This window comes from Musca domestica, unplaced genomic scaffold (genome assembly GCF_030504385.1).
Source record: "Musca domestica strain aabys unplaced genomic scaffold, Musca_domestica.polishedcontigs.V.1.1 1, whole genome shotgun sequence".
In the NCBI taxonomy this organism is placed as follows: Eukaryota; Metazoa; Arthropoda; class Insecta; order Diptera; family Muscidae; genus Musca; species Musca domestica.
In genome coordinates this window covers 3,125,979-3,142,864 of record NW_026712114.1, presented here as the reverse complement: position 1 = coordinate 3,142,864, position 16,886 = coordinate 3,125,979, and the positions used below count along the sequence as shown (strand labels likewise).

The following is a 16,886-nucleotide window of genomic DNA, read 5'->3' as shown; positions in this document are numbered from 1 at the left end:
TTCGTTATGAATCTACCTACCAACAGGGACCCTAATACAAGATTTCAAAATTTCCGTCTTTCCGTGTATTTTGTGAACAAAGTACAGTTCCCGATCCAGATGAAATTTTGCACAAATCATTTTTTTGGCCAGAGGAAGAAACCTATTGAAATTGGAGATAATCGATAAAAAATTAGATATAGCTCCCATATATATCCTCTTCCGATTTGCCTTTTATTGTGCACCAAACGTCTAATATTTGTCCAAATGTGATGGAATCCGGCACTTACGACCAAATTGAGTCTAGAAGCTAGTATGTCAAATTAGATGAAGATCGGTTCAGATATAGCTATAGCTTCCATATATATATTGTTCATCCGATTTTCTTATATTTGTTACCCACAGCCGTAATATACATTCCGTAACAACGAAATTCAGGGAAATATATGAAATACAGCTCAGAAATATCGTTGCCAAATTTTATCAAGATCGGTTCAGATTTGGATATAGCTCCCATATATAACTTCGTCCGATTTTATTGTGCACCAAACGTCTAATATTTGTCCAAATGGGATGGAATTTGGCACTTAGGACCGAATTGAGTCAAGAAGCTAGTATGTCAAATTTGGTGAAGATCAGTTCAGATATAGCTATAGCTCTCATGTGTATTGTTCATCCGATTTGTCATATTTGTTACCCACAGCCCTAATATGCACTCCGTAACAACGATATTCAGGGAAATATATCAAATACAGCTCAGAAATATCTTTTCCAAATTTTATCGTGATCGGTTCCTATTTGGATATAGCTCCCATATATATCAAATGGGCAATACAAGTCCGAATTTAAAAGTTACAAATGCTTCGGCATATTTAGTCTTTTGAACTTTAAATTATAATTATAATCATAGCGTAGGTCCCACCCGACTTTAAGTCTTTCTTTACTGGTTTTCAATTTATTCTAGAAAAGATTTATAAAAATTCCTTTCAGTGCCCTGTCACATTTCCCTCATTTTTTCGCATTACTACTTCAATGTTTGCATTTAAGCTGTGCGAGCAGGAGACACATCACAGACACCACGATGAATGCAGCGAAATTGTGTGGTAGCTTTGCTAATTACATTAAAGTTATGAGGTTATACAAATGCGTAAAAAAATCTAGGGAAAAATTATAATAATAATGTGTGACTTTATGATTATGTAAATGACCTCAAAATCAAAAAAGCAAAAAAAAAATCCTCAGGCTATGGCCAAATAAATTCATTGTGCAAAGCTAATTTATAGTAAAGTTAGCGTGACCCACAAATAACGTTAGGCAGTTATAATGAGTCGCTGCTATGGAATATATCGTGGTAGCGTTTCAAATAATATTTAAAAATATAGGAATGATTTTAAATTCAATCAAGCCGAACTTTTAATGTCACAAAGACATGAATGGGATTTTCATTATACCCTCCACCATGGGTAGGAGGGTATATTAACTTTGTCATTCCGTTTGCAACACCTCTAAATATTCGTCGTAGACCCCATAAAGTATATATATTCATAATCAGCATAAAATTCTAAGACGATTTAGCGATGTCCGTCTGTCTGTCTGTCTGTCTGTCCGTCTGTCTGTCTGTCTGTCTGTCCGTCTGTCTGTCTGTCTGTTGAAATCACGATAGAGCCCACATTATTTGACGTAGACCTTTGAAATTTGGCACAAGTGTGTGTATTGTCTCTAGGATGGTTGGTATTGAAAATGAGATATATCAGTCCACGTTCTGGTATAGTCCCCATATAACGGTACCTCCCGATATTCCGTATTTTGATGATTTATGCCACATTTTTTCACGGATTTATCTGAAAATTGGTATTTGTAGGTCATGACGGGTCCCTGAGCGTGTGGCAAAACATTGCCTGTATAGGTCCACTTTTGGTATAGCCCCCATATAACGGTACCTCCCGATATTCGGTATTTTGATGATTTATGCCACATTTTTTCACGGATTTGTCTGAAAATTGGTATTTGTAGGACACAACGGGTCCCTGAGCGTGTGGCAAAACATTGCATGTATAGGTCCACGTTCTGGTATAGTCCCCATATAACGGTACCTCCCGATATTCGGTATTTTGATGATTTATGCCACATTTTTTCACTGATTTGTGTAAAAGTTGGTATTTGTGGGTCATAATGGGTCCTAGTTCGTGTGGCGAAACATTGTAATTATAGGTGCACGTGTTGGTGAAGCCCCTATATAACGGTACCTCCCGATATTCGGCATTTTAATGTTTTTTGAAACATTTCTTCTAATGTTCTTTTACCCTAGGGTGGAGGGTATTAAAAGTTTGGCCCGGCCGAACTTAATGTTTTTTACTTGTTTTATCATTTCGGTTGAAGCAGCTCGTCTAAGGTACCAAAATGTTCACCTACTCTATATTAGCTAAAAATTCCATGGCGATATGACTAGCACGTCTATTGAAGTCAAGGTAGAGCTTCTGAATTTTGCTAAAGGTTTGTTTTTCACATAGGGTGTTTGATCTTAATTTTTTGCATTTTAAAGGTTTTTAACTTTGCTTCAGTTATTAGCCCAGGTCCACAGTAGTATCCCTATAAGTTTATATCTCTATTTGAACTATTTCAAAAGTTTTCACTGCAATTTTTAACAAATTAGGTTAACTTGGCTTAATTTGGCTTATTTTAGAATTCCAAATCCTAGTTGGATACCCAGTTGATATAAACGGTCCACAATTTTATCCCTGTTTAGTCCTGAGTCACAAATGGCGGTCGAGACCAATATTATTTCTTTTGAACATCAACTTGCTTCTAGACTGAATCCGGTCATGGCCAAATTCAGGTCGTTGGGATAGATATTATCCATTTTGTGAACAAAAAGCCTGAAATCGGATAAAGATTTTGTTAAAATTTGACGGATGTATTTCCGGACTGTATCTGATATTTTGTACCAAATATCATTCTTGTGCATATTAGGCATGTGAGGGACTTAAATACCAAATCAGAAACAACATATATATGGGAGCTTTAGCTAAATCTAGACCGATTTTCACCACATTCGATCTACTTGATTCTAGACTGAAATCAGTCGTATGGCCCAAAATTCAGGTCATTTACTGATATTGGCCATTTGGTGCACAATTAAGTTCAACTTTAGTTGAAGATATATACGGAAGTCACTGTTAGTTAGTTTGAGATTTGATGGTCTTGGGAATATGTACTAAATAAGTACCATAAAAACTGTACTAAATGGTATGAAATGTGATTGAACGTATGAAGCGGACAATTGAAATCTCGGTATTTGGGCCACTGTCAGTAAGGTTCAGATTTGAGGGTGGTCTAGGGAATATGCACTAACTAAGTACTGTAAAAACTGTACTTAATGGTACAAAATTTTCTTAAACAGATGAAGTTGGATATTTTAAATGTTGGTATTGGTGGGCATTCAATGGTCCTTAAAGTGGTATATGAGGAAGGGATCGAGCTAGAAATCCAAAATTTGGAGGAAGGATATTTGATGTTGCCCGGGATAGATGAAACCAGTGCGTTTTTAAGAATTCGAAAAATAACATAGTGCAACAGAAAAAATAATTAAGGGAAAAAATCCAATAGATTATGTAAGTAGAGCTAAAAAAGAAGACACATGTATGAAAGTTTACATCGCTCCGTCTTCTACACTTTTGGATATTTTCAGATTAAGATTCCCCGGAAGCCGTGCGTTTTAGGTATACAGTATCTTCGGCAATATTATAGATAAAAATACGAAAATAACAATAAAGCGAGTGTCTTTAGACACTTTTTTTTTAAAATATGGTTAAAAACTACAAGGGATCGTAGCAAGTAGAAATATTCTGCAGAATTATTTGTCATGAAATTCTAATAAAGGTACTAGATGATGTGAAGTGTTTGAATTTTATCTAAACGCGAGGAATTCAGAAATACATTATAAACACATTTTAGGGTTAAATCCGTACTTTTTGTGAGTTTGTGCAAAAATCTTCATCAAAGCATCATTTTAGAAGGATTAAGTCAAAAATAAAAATATTCTTTATCATATTCTACTATAAATCAACAAAGAAAATAAATCTCCATCTCCATGGTAAATCAAAAAATATTTGGAGCAATGTTTCCTAAGAAATACACAAAAATATTTCCTATTTCTTTGATAAATTTTCCGTGGACTTTTTTTCGAGTTAACGCCTGAAAGTAGCACAAAATTTCGTTTGAGGCGAAAGGTGTTAAAAGAAGAAATATTATACACAAAATTTCACTAAAATCTCAAATTAACTAAATGTCTAGGTACAATATTTCTTTTATAAAAATTACATTCAAAATGTACGTACTAAAAGTAAAAATTGTGTGCTGGGTTTTCACTGTATATTTAAACCTAATCCAAGCCGAGTCAAAATCTTCCTTTAAATTTCCTTTCTTGGGGAAACTATCAAAATTAAAATTATTCTGCATCAAATTTCAATTTGTAAAATTAAGATTAAGATTAAATCTCTATATCCATTGTATATCAAAAAAAAAAAGCTTGCATCAATGTTCCAAAAAAAAAAAATAAATAAATAAATAAAAAAAATAAAAAAACGAAAATATTTCCACATCCTTTTTTGATCACTTTTTCCTCGGACTTTTTTCGAGATGAAACCTGAAATTAACATAAAATCTTGTCTTAGTGGGAACTACAGTCTGTGACAGTGGGAACTACAGTCTGTGACAGAAAATTGTCCATGCAGGTCCAGGTCTTCGCACAGCTCCGATGCAACCCTACCTCCCTATATACGATATTTTGATGATTTATGACAAACAATGCACATGTAGGTCCACGTCGTATAAACACCAATATAACGGCAATATTCGGGATTTAGAAAATTTTAACAGAATTTTTCATGGATTTTATTTCCAAATTCGTTCCGAATGGTGGAGGGTATTCAAAGTTCGGCCCGGCCGAACTTACTGCTTTTTAACTTGTTTACTTGTTCCATTTTATTAAAATTAAATTTAATCTTCATTTGTATCCCAGTTACAGCTTCTGTCCACATTTCCCAAAATTCATTCATAATCTCTGTAACACAAATTTAAAGCATTACAACTATTTAATAAAAAAAAGTATATTTCCAAATTAAATATTTTCAAATCTGTTCTGGGAAATTATTTCTTTCGTAGTTTTCCTGTTCCGTGCGTTCGCAATACAGAAGGATCTTATCTAATTCTTTTCTCTTTCTATTCATTTATTTTTCTTTGCTTTCTTTTCATGAAATTTGTATTGTGGCATGTAGTGCGCAACAATAAAAGCTCGCCGAAAGATAGAAGGAAGTGTAGCACGGAATTTCATAATCAACCAAAGTTGGCCATTGAGTCCAAGCAGCAGCAACAGTGCCAAGATGAAGATGAAGTTAAGGCCAAAGATATCAAGAAGACGGAACATGATTCCATTTTAAGCTCTTTGCGTATGGGTCGACGAAGACGTACCAAAACGAAAAAAGTGGAGGAAACGGAAAGCAATGTTGAGGAGGAGGGACGACAGGAAAACAAACGGCCACATCATTCAATGGTAGGGCAGCAGCAACAGCAACAGCACCAACACCAGGGATTGTTCGAAGCTACAAATGCTGTTGTTGTTAATGTGTCAGTAGTGAACACTGAGCTTGGTAACAACAACAGCAACAACAACATCAGCAGCAGGAAGTCATCACAAGATTACAGGGATGGTGTTACGACAACAGCAACATCAATGACAGTCCAGGTGCCGGTCCGGTCCATTGTTGAAAAGCATCCAACCTTTGCTAGCAATGAATTGGCTGTCCAAACTGCAGCAGCAGCAGCCGGAGCAAAATGTCATTGCAGAGAGTGTTATAAGCCAGATAAAGTTGCAATTGTAAATAATGTTGCAATAACAACAACACCTACACCAAATAAATATATATTACGAGTTTATGAAGAAGCCAGAGCTCATCAAGGACTGCAGAAGCAGCAGCATCAGCATCAAAAGCAATATTATCAGTGCCCAACTGGGAAATTATGTTGCTTGCAACAGAACGTGATGCCCCAAGCAGATGAAGCAACTGAAGTTATGGCCTCAACTCAACAACACCAACCAGGACAACTACAACAAATGACTAATGGTAATTTGTCAACAAGACAAACAACATCAGACAACACCCCAACCATCACCAAAATTCTGCACAACGAATGGCAACTGCTAACCCATTTGACTCAGGATCATCAGTTGGCTGTTAATCAGTATTATGCTGAGTTTGGTCAGCGTATAACCATTCGCCACGATGCCCTGCAGCAGAGCATAATCTGCCTAAATCTGCGAGCCAATGAATCCGCCACCACCACCACCACCGCACCAGCTCAAATGGAAAAATTCTTTGTGGCCTTTGTGCCCATGTCCTGTGACAATGGGGCAGCAGGGTATGTTTTGGCCACATCCAGCCACAGTAACCACAACAGTTCCTTGGAAAACAACAGCAACAGCTTGAATGTTGCAAACTCCTCCAATCCCTCCCTAGCCACCACCAAAGTAGCGATTTTCATTTGGCACATGAATCCGTTACACCAACAAGCCAATGACCATCTCTCGCGAGAGGATGCTTCAAAGCAATCCCACATTGATGCTGGCGACGATGATGAGGTCAGCAATTTTGATGCGATTATAGAAAATCCCAAAACGGGCATCAAATGGTTTGGTCGGGCTCATTGTTTAACCACACCATGGTCCCACATCTACCATAAACAACATTTTCTTATGCACCAAGTGCTGGATGGGGTGCAGGCGGGAGGTGCTGGCGGAGACTCATTTGTGATTGTTATCAAAACGAAATCCTAGTGTCCGTCACTCGAAAAATATTTACAATGGGAATTTGTTTTCTTCGTCGTTGTGTCATCTCTGACAGCAAAATCGATCAAAGTTGTTGCGACGAGAAGTTGCAAGAGTACTTCAACGAAATCGACGATGTGACCTTCAGTTTATACTATGGTGATATTATGATATTTATAATATATATTTTTTTATTATGAAACGTTTTATTTTGTAAGTCAAATGCGATAGTTTTTGAACAGTAAGCTATTAAAATATTGAAACGAAAATTAATTGTAAAGAAGTTTTCTTTGGGATTGGCTTTTGTAAACTGGAGATTGTGTTGAAAAATAGTAAGATAATCTAGCTGCCCGGCCATAAACCCTATTGCAATTATGGTGATTATGGCATGATTTTTGGTAATAACCCCCATAAAAAATTGGAGAATGACCGTTTGCAGTCGGGACTATGTCCGAATTTTTTTTTAATCTCCAAAAAGAAAACAAGGCTTATGTTGAGTTTAGGGGCTATGCTTGGATTGGAGTTTTTGTACCGCAACTTTTTAAAAAACATCTAAAAATTCAAAAATAGACACATAATGGAGTATTAAAATCTAAATACCGCATTATCATATATATAGCCTTTCTAAAATGGTGTCATATGTGTTGATATCTCTTGTAGTTCTGAAGATATTCAGGGCTGTCATAGAAAGCAATTTTGCCACTATTGGTTTTAAAAACGACAAGAAAAAAAGCTTTGGTGTCATGTAAATCAATGTTATCGGTTTTATTTTCGAATTAGAATTTTATCGGTTTTGGTTGTCACAGAAGCCAATGTTATTGGTTTTGTTATTGGAAATAAACCAAGTTGCTTAGAGCTGTCACTTTTCATTTGCTTTGGATTTTTTAAACAATTTTTAAAGGATATTCAAAGGACTAAAAATGTGAATTTTTTAAACAATTTTTAAAGGATATTCAAAGGACTAAAAATGTGGATTTTTTGAACAATTTTTTAAGGATATTCAAAGGACTAAAAATTGGGATTTTTTAAACAATTTTTAAAGGGCAATAAACGTGGATTTTTTCAAAAAAAATTTTAAAGGACAATAAACGTGGATATTTTTAACTAATTTTTAAAGGACTATAGACGTGAATGTTTTAAAGAATTTTTAAAGGACTATAGATGTGGATGTTTTAAAGAATTTTTAAAGGACTATAGACGAAAGCCGACTACTTACAAAAGTTATAAAGTAGAGAATTAGTGGAGAAAATCGCAATTTCACAATTTTTATATGGAGGAAGTTTGTCATTCCGTTTGTAACACCTCGAAATATACATATTAGACCCCATGAAGTATATATATTCTTGATCAGCATAAAATTCTATGTCGATTTATTAATGTCCTTCCGTCTGTGAAAATCACTCTAGCTTCCGAACGAAATGAAGTAGGTTGATAAAATTTTACTCAAATGTATATTATGTCTGCAGGACTTTTGGTATTGAAAATGGGCCATGTAGGTGCCCTCTTCGTATAGCCCCCATATAACGGTACCTCCCGATATGAGGTATTTTGATGATTTTAGGGACATTATTTACCGGAATTATTTCAAAATTGATATTTAAAGTTCGTAATAGATACTACGGCTAAAGACAGAAAATATGCCATGTAGGTCCACGTCTTCGTATAGCCCCCATATAACGCTACCTCCAGATATTCGGTATTTTGATGATTTTAGAGACATTATTTACCGGAACTATTTCAAATTTTGTATTTGAAGTTCGTAATGAATACTACAGCCTATGACAGAAAATTGTGTGTGCAGTTCCACGTTTTATAATCCCCATGGTACCTCCCTATATTCGGTATTTTGATGATTTTAGCTACATTATAAAAAGCTTTCGCATTTGAATATTGTAATAACTTGTGCCAAATTTTGACTATGCAGGTCCACGTCGTCGTATAGACCCTAATATACGACTACCTTCAGTATTTTTAAGATTTTAACAGCATTATTAACGTATTTTATTTTTTGAAAATTTTTAAATTTGTACCAAATGTACCGGGCCGTACTTTAAATGCCCTCCACATTCAAAGTTCGGCCCGGCCGAACTTACAGCGTTTTTACTTGTTATCACTAATATCTTCGGAACTACAACAGCTATCAGCACATTGGTTATCATTTTGGAAAGGCAAGAGTGTAGGCTTTAATAGAGTGTGTAAATCAAAATACCCCATAATGGGTCCATTTTCGACTTTTTAGGAGTTTTTCAAAAATTTCCGGTACAAAAATTGCAATTTTCTTGGGTTGTTCTGGAACTGATTCGAACAAACCCATCAAGCTTTCAAATAATGTTGTGCATATGTAAATATGTTTTTGTAAATTCGGATAATCCGGTGTTTCCACCTCTTAGAATTTACTTTTGCGTAATCGGGTTAAAAATACCCATGATGGGGTTCATGTTCGCAATCGTTTTGGACATAACACCCATTATTATGGAGAGTATATATGCTAATTTCTGCCTAGAAAGGGTATATATCATTTGATGACTGCCCGTTTCAGGGCATTTGGAGTCTGGTACCCCGCCACAAAAGGTGGAAATTTCCAGAAAATAATTTACCGTATACAAATTTTGTCCAAACTTTGAAAATCGCAATATTTGTATTAGTGTTTGGTTCGGTGCGAAAGTGGACAATATTGGTCCACTCCATGATATATCTCCCACACGAAGGGTCAACATTTTGAAATTTTATAACGCTTATCATATGTGCAGTAAGAGTCCGCTTGAGTCCGCCTATAAAGTCCATTTTCAACACCAATGGAACTGTATATAATAAGAACCTTTGTGCCAAATTGTCGATCAAATAATATGGACTCTAACGTGATTTCAGGAATTGCTATTCGTCTTATAATAAGGGTGAGATAAAAAAAACTGCAACAAAGTCAAACGCCATAGTGTTTATTCATTTTTTTTTTTTTTTAATTTTATTGAATGAAAGCAAAAAATGACGGAGATAGCATCAAATTTCAGAATAAGTTCAGATTTGCTCAAATTGGTCACGACCTATGACATTAAAACCGCCAATGAAACCGACACACGCTTCCCGAATGTTGCTCTGCGGAATTTTGGCCCATTCCTCTTGCTTTCCAAAATACTCCAGACACAATAGTCCAGAGATTTGGGTGGGCGTTGTGCTCTCGAAATTGAGCGATTGACCTAATTTTGTAACCATTCTTGGGTGGCGCGTGCTGTCCAAGGTCTGCAGCTAAAATGCTTAAATACAACTTCCAGAATATTTTCGCGATAATACTCCGAATTTATTCCGATCGAACGACCATCGACTGTTATGGCGGCCCACACCATCACCATGGCCGTCGCTTGAGTTCTGGTGGCCAACCGAAGGGGCACATTTTTAGCTCAACTCTTCGACAAGTAAATACGATCATTTTGTTTGTTTACAAACTGCTGGACAACGAATGTCCAGCAGTTCACCAAATTCGGCAGTTCACCACTTTCGGCCAAGCGAAGCAACTTTTTAGCTCTTTTGAGTCTGTTTTCTTTCTGTTGCGGTGTAAGTTCTTGCACCTTCTGGAATTTCAATGGCTTTACCACGAGCTCATTTTTCAATATTTGCCGAATGGAATTGTGCGATATGTTCAGACGAAAAGGCTGAAGCTAGAATCTAGAAATTTTGGGTGAGGGTCACTAATAGTCCGAAGTTATCAAAAAGGATGGGTTTCTGAAAGAACGGTACGAAAAGCATTAAAAGTCACTAAATATGGTATCCTTTGTATTTAAGGAAGCAGTAGAGCTACAAATCTTAAATTTGGAATGAGAGTCACTCATGGTGTGTATGACAAATGTATCAAATGTTTTTTTTTTTTAATTCGCTCTATAAGTGTACGAAAAGTACCAAAACGTACTACATTTGGTACCGCAACATTGGAAAGTGCCTCTCTGCATCTTCTAGGAGAAAGTGCACAAAAGAACGAATACTCCCCCCTTCAGAGTTCATTAGACGACAACAAAATATTCAAAGCCAACCTAGAAAAACTTGTTACGTCCAAAAAATGAAAGATTTTGAAAATGTCTTGCAAAGAAACATTTTACCCACAAACATTAAAAAGGATTATTTGAAAATTATGTCTAAAACTTCAAAAAAAAAAAAAAAGAAAAGTAAATAAATAAATAAATAAACAAAATTTCAAACTGGATTTTCCAATATTGAAATATTTCTTGTTTTTTCAAAAGATATTGGTGAGATAGCAAAAGGAAAATTAAAAAAAAAACAAGTAAAATAGCTGTAAGTTCGGCAAGGCCGAACTTTGAAAACCCTCCACCATTTGGTACAAATTTTACAATTTTCAAAAAAATAAAACCAATCCGTTAAAAAATTCTGTTAAAATCTTAAAAATGTATGCCGTATTTTAGGGTCTATACGACGATGTGGACCTGCATAGACAACATCTGTCACAAGCTATTACAATATTCAAATGCGAAACTTGAAAAAAAATCTGTTTATAACGTAGCTAACATCATCAAAATACCGAATATCGGGAGTTACCATGGGGGTTATAAAACGTGGACCTGCACAGACAATTTTCCGTCATAGACTGTAGTATCCATTACGAACTTCAAATGCGAACTTCTGTCATAGGCTGTAGTATTCATTATGAAATTCAAATACCAAATTTGAAATAATTTCGGTAAATAATGTCGCTAAAATCATCAAAATACCGAATATCGGGGGGGGGGGGGGGGGGGGGGGGGTACCGTTATATGGGGGCTATGCGAGGACGAGTACCTGCACAGACAATTTTCTGTCTTAGACTGTAGTACTCATTACGAACTTCAAATACAAAATTTGAAACAGTTCCGGTAAATAATGTCTCTAAAATCATCAGATTACCTAATATGGGGAGGTACCGTTATATGGGGGCTATACGAGAACGTGGACCTACATGACACATTTTCTATCTTCGTATCCATTACGAACTTCAAATACCAAAATTGAAACAATTCCTGTAAATAATGTCGCTATACGAAGACGTGGACCTACATGACCCATTTTTAATACCAAAAGTCCTGCAGACATAATACACATTTAAGTAAAATTTTATCAACCTACTTCGTTTCGTTCGGAAGCTAGAGTGATTTCCACAGACGGACGGACATTGATAAATCGACATAGAATTTTATGCTGATCAAGAATATATGTACTTTGTGGGGTCTAAAATGTATATTTCGAGGTGTTACAAACTTAATATACCCTCCATACTATCTTGGAGGGTATAACAAGATGGACACTTTTGCACATGAAATTGTCAAAACCCACACTGTGGATACAGTCGTTGGATGGATGCTGTAGTAAAATGTTGACATAAATACAAGGTTCGCAGGAAATTAAAAAATATCGAAAATCTTCGGGAATTCAAAGAATTTTTCTCTAACTTAAGGATCTGTTTCGTATGAAACTTGAGGTTTTTTTTAGTTGAAGGGTTTAAAAGTTTACCTCGCCTCATATGAAATTTGAATATGATTAATCTGTTCAAAATATCATTAAAAGTGAAGAGATGCAACATTTTAGAAGTTGAAGACATATATTTTTGTGATCAAGGAGAGAGTCGAACAGATATTATCCTTTTCTGTCTGATTAAGTTTTTGACAGAATACATGTAATATTTAACTACTGTTTAAATTCTGTTAAAATAAACAAAAAAACTGATTGAACTTTCCACACAAACTGCTGGATAAATTTAAACCACCCCCGCGGGTCAATGTATTGTTCGCGTTAACAGACTCATTCAGATGAAACTCAGGGAAAATAATCGGTAACCAAACACTACAACTGAACTACCATCATTCAACACATATATTGTTACAAATACACGCACACACATAGAGACGCACACTCTCACCTCCTCCCATCTGTGTGACAATGTTTGTTTAAAGGGACAAATTGCTGCAAAGGTTTGTGTTAAAAAAAAAAAAAAAAACAATCAATTTACATAATTTAAAAAATGCAACATTTTCATTATTATTTAATGGATTTTTCCCACCCCCATACCGTAGGCTAAGAAGGCGTTCAATAAAAGCGATAGCCGTTGCTAACGTGATAAATATGCGACACAAAGAGTTACCATAACTTCTCTTGGCAAAATATATATATTCCTATTTAGAATCAGAAATAATTAAAAAAAAATCTTCCAAATCGCAATTTATAATAATTCGCCATAATTTTCCAAAAAAAAAAATTGTTTCTATTTTTGCAGTTCTGGCAACCCTGCTAGATTTATATGCTGAACAAGCTGCTAACATGGTAGTTGATAGCCAGACGCATCAACCATATTTCAGTTTATTTTAAACCCACAAATAAAGCCCAGCTATACACTTTTTATGAAAACAAAATACCAAAAAGAAAAAAAAAAAACACTCCTTTTATTGGAAATACTTTGGTAAAATTATTAACTAAAAATAAACATTATTTTTTGCCAGGGTTTATGATGAGCCAGATTGACACATGAAATATCCGGATTGGTACAGTACATAGGACTTATATTAGTGAGGGTAATAAATGTGGGATTGGCGTTTGTCGATATATTTAAAAACGTCCACGTTTTGGTACAGACCCCATATTCGGTATTTTTATGATTTTTGTCACATATTTCCACGGATTTGTCTAAAAATTGGTACTCGTAGATCATAATGGATTCTAGCTCCGGTGGCCGAACATTGTATGTATAGATCCACGTTTTCGTATAGCCCGCATATGACGGTGCCTCACGATATTCGGTATTTTAATGTTTTTTACCACCTTTTTCTACAGATTTGTCTAAAAATTGGTATTTGTTGTTCTTAATGGCAGAATATTGAGTATCTAGGTCCATGTTTTCTTATAGCCGCCATAAAATGGTACTTTTTGATATTCGGTATTTTGATAATCACATTTACCCACGGAATTTTTTTCAAAATTGGACTTTAAAACCTGCAATAGATAACAACCCTTGTAGTACTTTAAAGTTGTCAAAATGGGTACCTTTTTAGTCTGACCCCCATATAAGGGACTGACTCATGGTACAATGAATTCAAGGTAGGGCAGAACAACCATATGATTTCAATTTTTTTTATTTTTCTGGCTTAATATGTCAACTTCATATGTTTATGTGTGTGTATTTTTTCAATAATAAAAAAATTGTTCAGGAAATATTCAAATTTGGGTGTTTTCAAAATGCTTATTGCAACGTATACCTCGACAAAATCTACAGTTTTTGTCGCGAAATAAACCATAAGAGATATATAGAACATGATTTTGAAAATAAATTTTGCCCTTTCATTCATTTTTCGCGGTTTGAAATTATTTATTCAAAATAAATGCAACAAGTTGTTTGATTTTTTATTGTTTTGGTAGCAATTCTGACATTACAAGCCAAACAGGTAGACCTCTATACTTGCAATTTTTTCAAAGTTGACCTACCTTCTCTTCATTGTACCATGGACTGACTCATTTTTTTTTATACCCTCCACCATATTATGGAGGGTATATTAATTTTGTCATTCCGTTTGTAACTCCTCGAAATACTCATGTCAGACACAACAAGGTATATATATTCTTGATCAGCGTAAAATTCTAAGACAATTTAGCCATGTCCGTCTGTCTGTCTGTCCGTCTGTCTGTCTGTTGTAATCACGCTATTTTTCGAACAAATTGAGATAGAAGGCTAAAATTTTGCACACATGTATATTTTGCCTGTAGGCAGGTTAAGTTCGTAAATGGGCCATGTAGGTACATAATATCATACAGCCCCCATATAACGGTACCAACCGATATTCGATTTTAGCGACATTATTCACCGGAATTGTTTTAAATTTGGTATTTGAAATTCGTAATAGATACTGCAGCATAAAACAGAAAATGGGCCATGTAGGTCCACGTCTTCGTATAGCCCCCATATACCGTAACCCCCGATATTCGGTATTTTGATGATTTTAGCGACATTATTTACCGAATTGTTTCAAATTTCGCATGTGAAGTTCGTAATGGATACTACAGCCCATGCCAGAAAATTGTCTGTGCAGGTCCACGTCTTCGTATAGCCCCCATATACCGTAACCCCATATATTCGGTATTTTGATGATTTTAGCTACATTATAAACAGATTTTTCTTCAAGTTTCGCATTTAAATATTGTAATAACTTATCAAAAAGTCGTCGTATAGCCATTCCGTATATTTAAGATTTTAACAGAATTTTTAACGGATTTTATTTTATTTTTTTTGGAAATTGCCAAATTTGTACCAAATGTTGGAGGGTATTAAAAGTTCGGCCCGGCCGAACTTATAGCTTTTTTACTTGTTCTTTTTTTTTGAAAAGTTTAACTACATTATTCAAACTGTCTAACTGGTATTTGTAGTTTAAAGTGGAACACGGTTGAATTAAAATACTTCTATATAAAAATGTTTTCTTTACCCAATGTTCGAGGGTTCTAAAAGTTCGGCCTCGTTTATTTATTTATATCTTTTAGCCTCAGCCATATGACTGGTTTTTGGACCAAATCCGTTTCAGGACATTGTGTGTCCGTCCGTTCGTGTGTCTGTCTGGCAGGTGCGCACTATAACTCTCGAAGGGAGTATCCGGTTTGGCACATCCTAATAATACTACCAAACTTAGATCGTGTTCGAAGATGGGCAATATCGGTCTACTCCTTCTGGTACCTGCCCCACAAAGGGTCAAAATTGTGAATATCCATGAAGCTCATAAAACACGAAATTAACATCCGATTTCATTTAGACTTGGCACATCACAATATTTCCATCAACACACTCGGGCCACTCCTATTGGTACCATTTAGTACATTGAAGTGCGAATACTACTTATATATACTACTAAAAATAACCTCCTTACATCGACTCTGCTCCTCAACCTTGATTTCCAATCCAAATTTAAAATTTTTAGCTCTAGCCGTTCAGTTGATACGAAATGGTACGATGTTTGGTACATTTTAGTACTTTTGGTACACACATAATGCGAGTTTCCAAAAAAAAAAAAAAAAAAAAAAAACTTTGGTTCATCTATGATACACTTCATCAGTGGCCCCCATTCCAAATTTCTACGTCTACAGCTTCCTCCAGTACCTTTAAATACCTTTCGTACACTCCGAGTACGAATTTCAAAAATCCCAGCCTTATCTGACCGCTTCGGACCAAGAGTGACCCTCACCCAGAATTTCCAGATTCTGAATTCAGTCCTTTCGTTTGGACGTTAATGAATCTTTAAGTCAGTTGTTATTCGAAATTTTAATTTTTATATCCTCCACCATAGTTTGGAGGGTATATTAAGTTTGTCATTCGGTTTGTAACACCTTGAAATATACATTTTAGACCCCACAAAGTATATATATTCTTGATCAGCATAACATTTTATGTCGACTCTTGCTTCCGAACAAAATGAAGCAGGTTGATAAAATTATACTTAAATGTATATTATGTCTGTCTGGACTTTTGGGATTGAAAATGGGTCATGTAGGTCCACGTTTTGGTATGGCCCCCATATAATGGTAACTTCCTATTTTTGGTATTTTGGTGATTTAAGCGACATTATTCACCGGAATTGCTTCAAATTTGGTATTTGAAGTTCGTAATGGATACTACAGCCTATTACAGAAAATTGTCTGTGGGGGTCCACGACTTCGTATTGCCCCTTGATTTTAGCTACATTATTCACCGGAATTGTTTCAAATTTGGTATTTGAAGTTCGAAATGGATGTTACAGCCTATGACAGGAGATTGTTTTTGCAGGTCCACGTCTTCGTGTAGGCCCTATATAAGGGTACTTCCCGATATTCGGTATTTTGATGATTTTAGCTACATTATTCACCGGAATTGTTTCAAATTTGGTATTTGAAGTTCGTAATGGATACTACAGCCTATGACAGAAAGTTGTCTGTGCAGGCCCACGTCTTCGTATAGCCCTCATATAACGGTGCCTCCCGATATTGTATACTTTCTTGATTTTAGCTACATTATTCACCGGAATTGTTTCAAATTTCATATTCGAAGGTGCTAATGGGTGCTATAGTCTGTGACAGAAAATTGTAAATGCAATGTACA

General features: G+C 35.4%; 1 protein-coding gene across 2 annotated transcripts in view; it reads left to right on the top strand.

Annotated features, from left to right (window-relative positions):
* LOC101893009 (uncharacterized) overlaps window positions 1–7,064 on the top strand; it is an 85,770-nt gene extending 78,706 nt beyond the window's left edge. For both annotated transcript variants that reach the window (XM_059132137.1, XM_005180017.4), the window contains one exon: window positions 5,256–7,064. In XM_059132137.1, the coding sequence (XP_058988120.1) occupies window positions 5,256–6,811 (1,556 nt within the window). In that variant the 3' untranslated portion in view covers window positions 6,812–7,064. The remainder of the gene's footprint in view (window positions 1–5,255) is intronic.
* The last annotated feature ends 9,822 nt before the right edge of the window (window positions 7,065–16,886 follow it).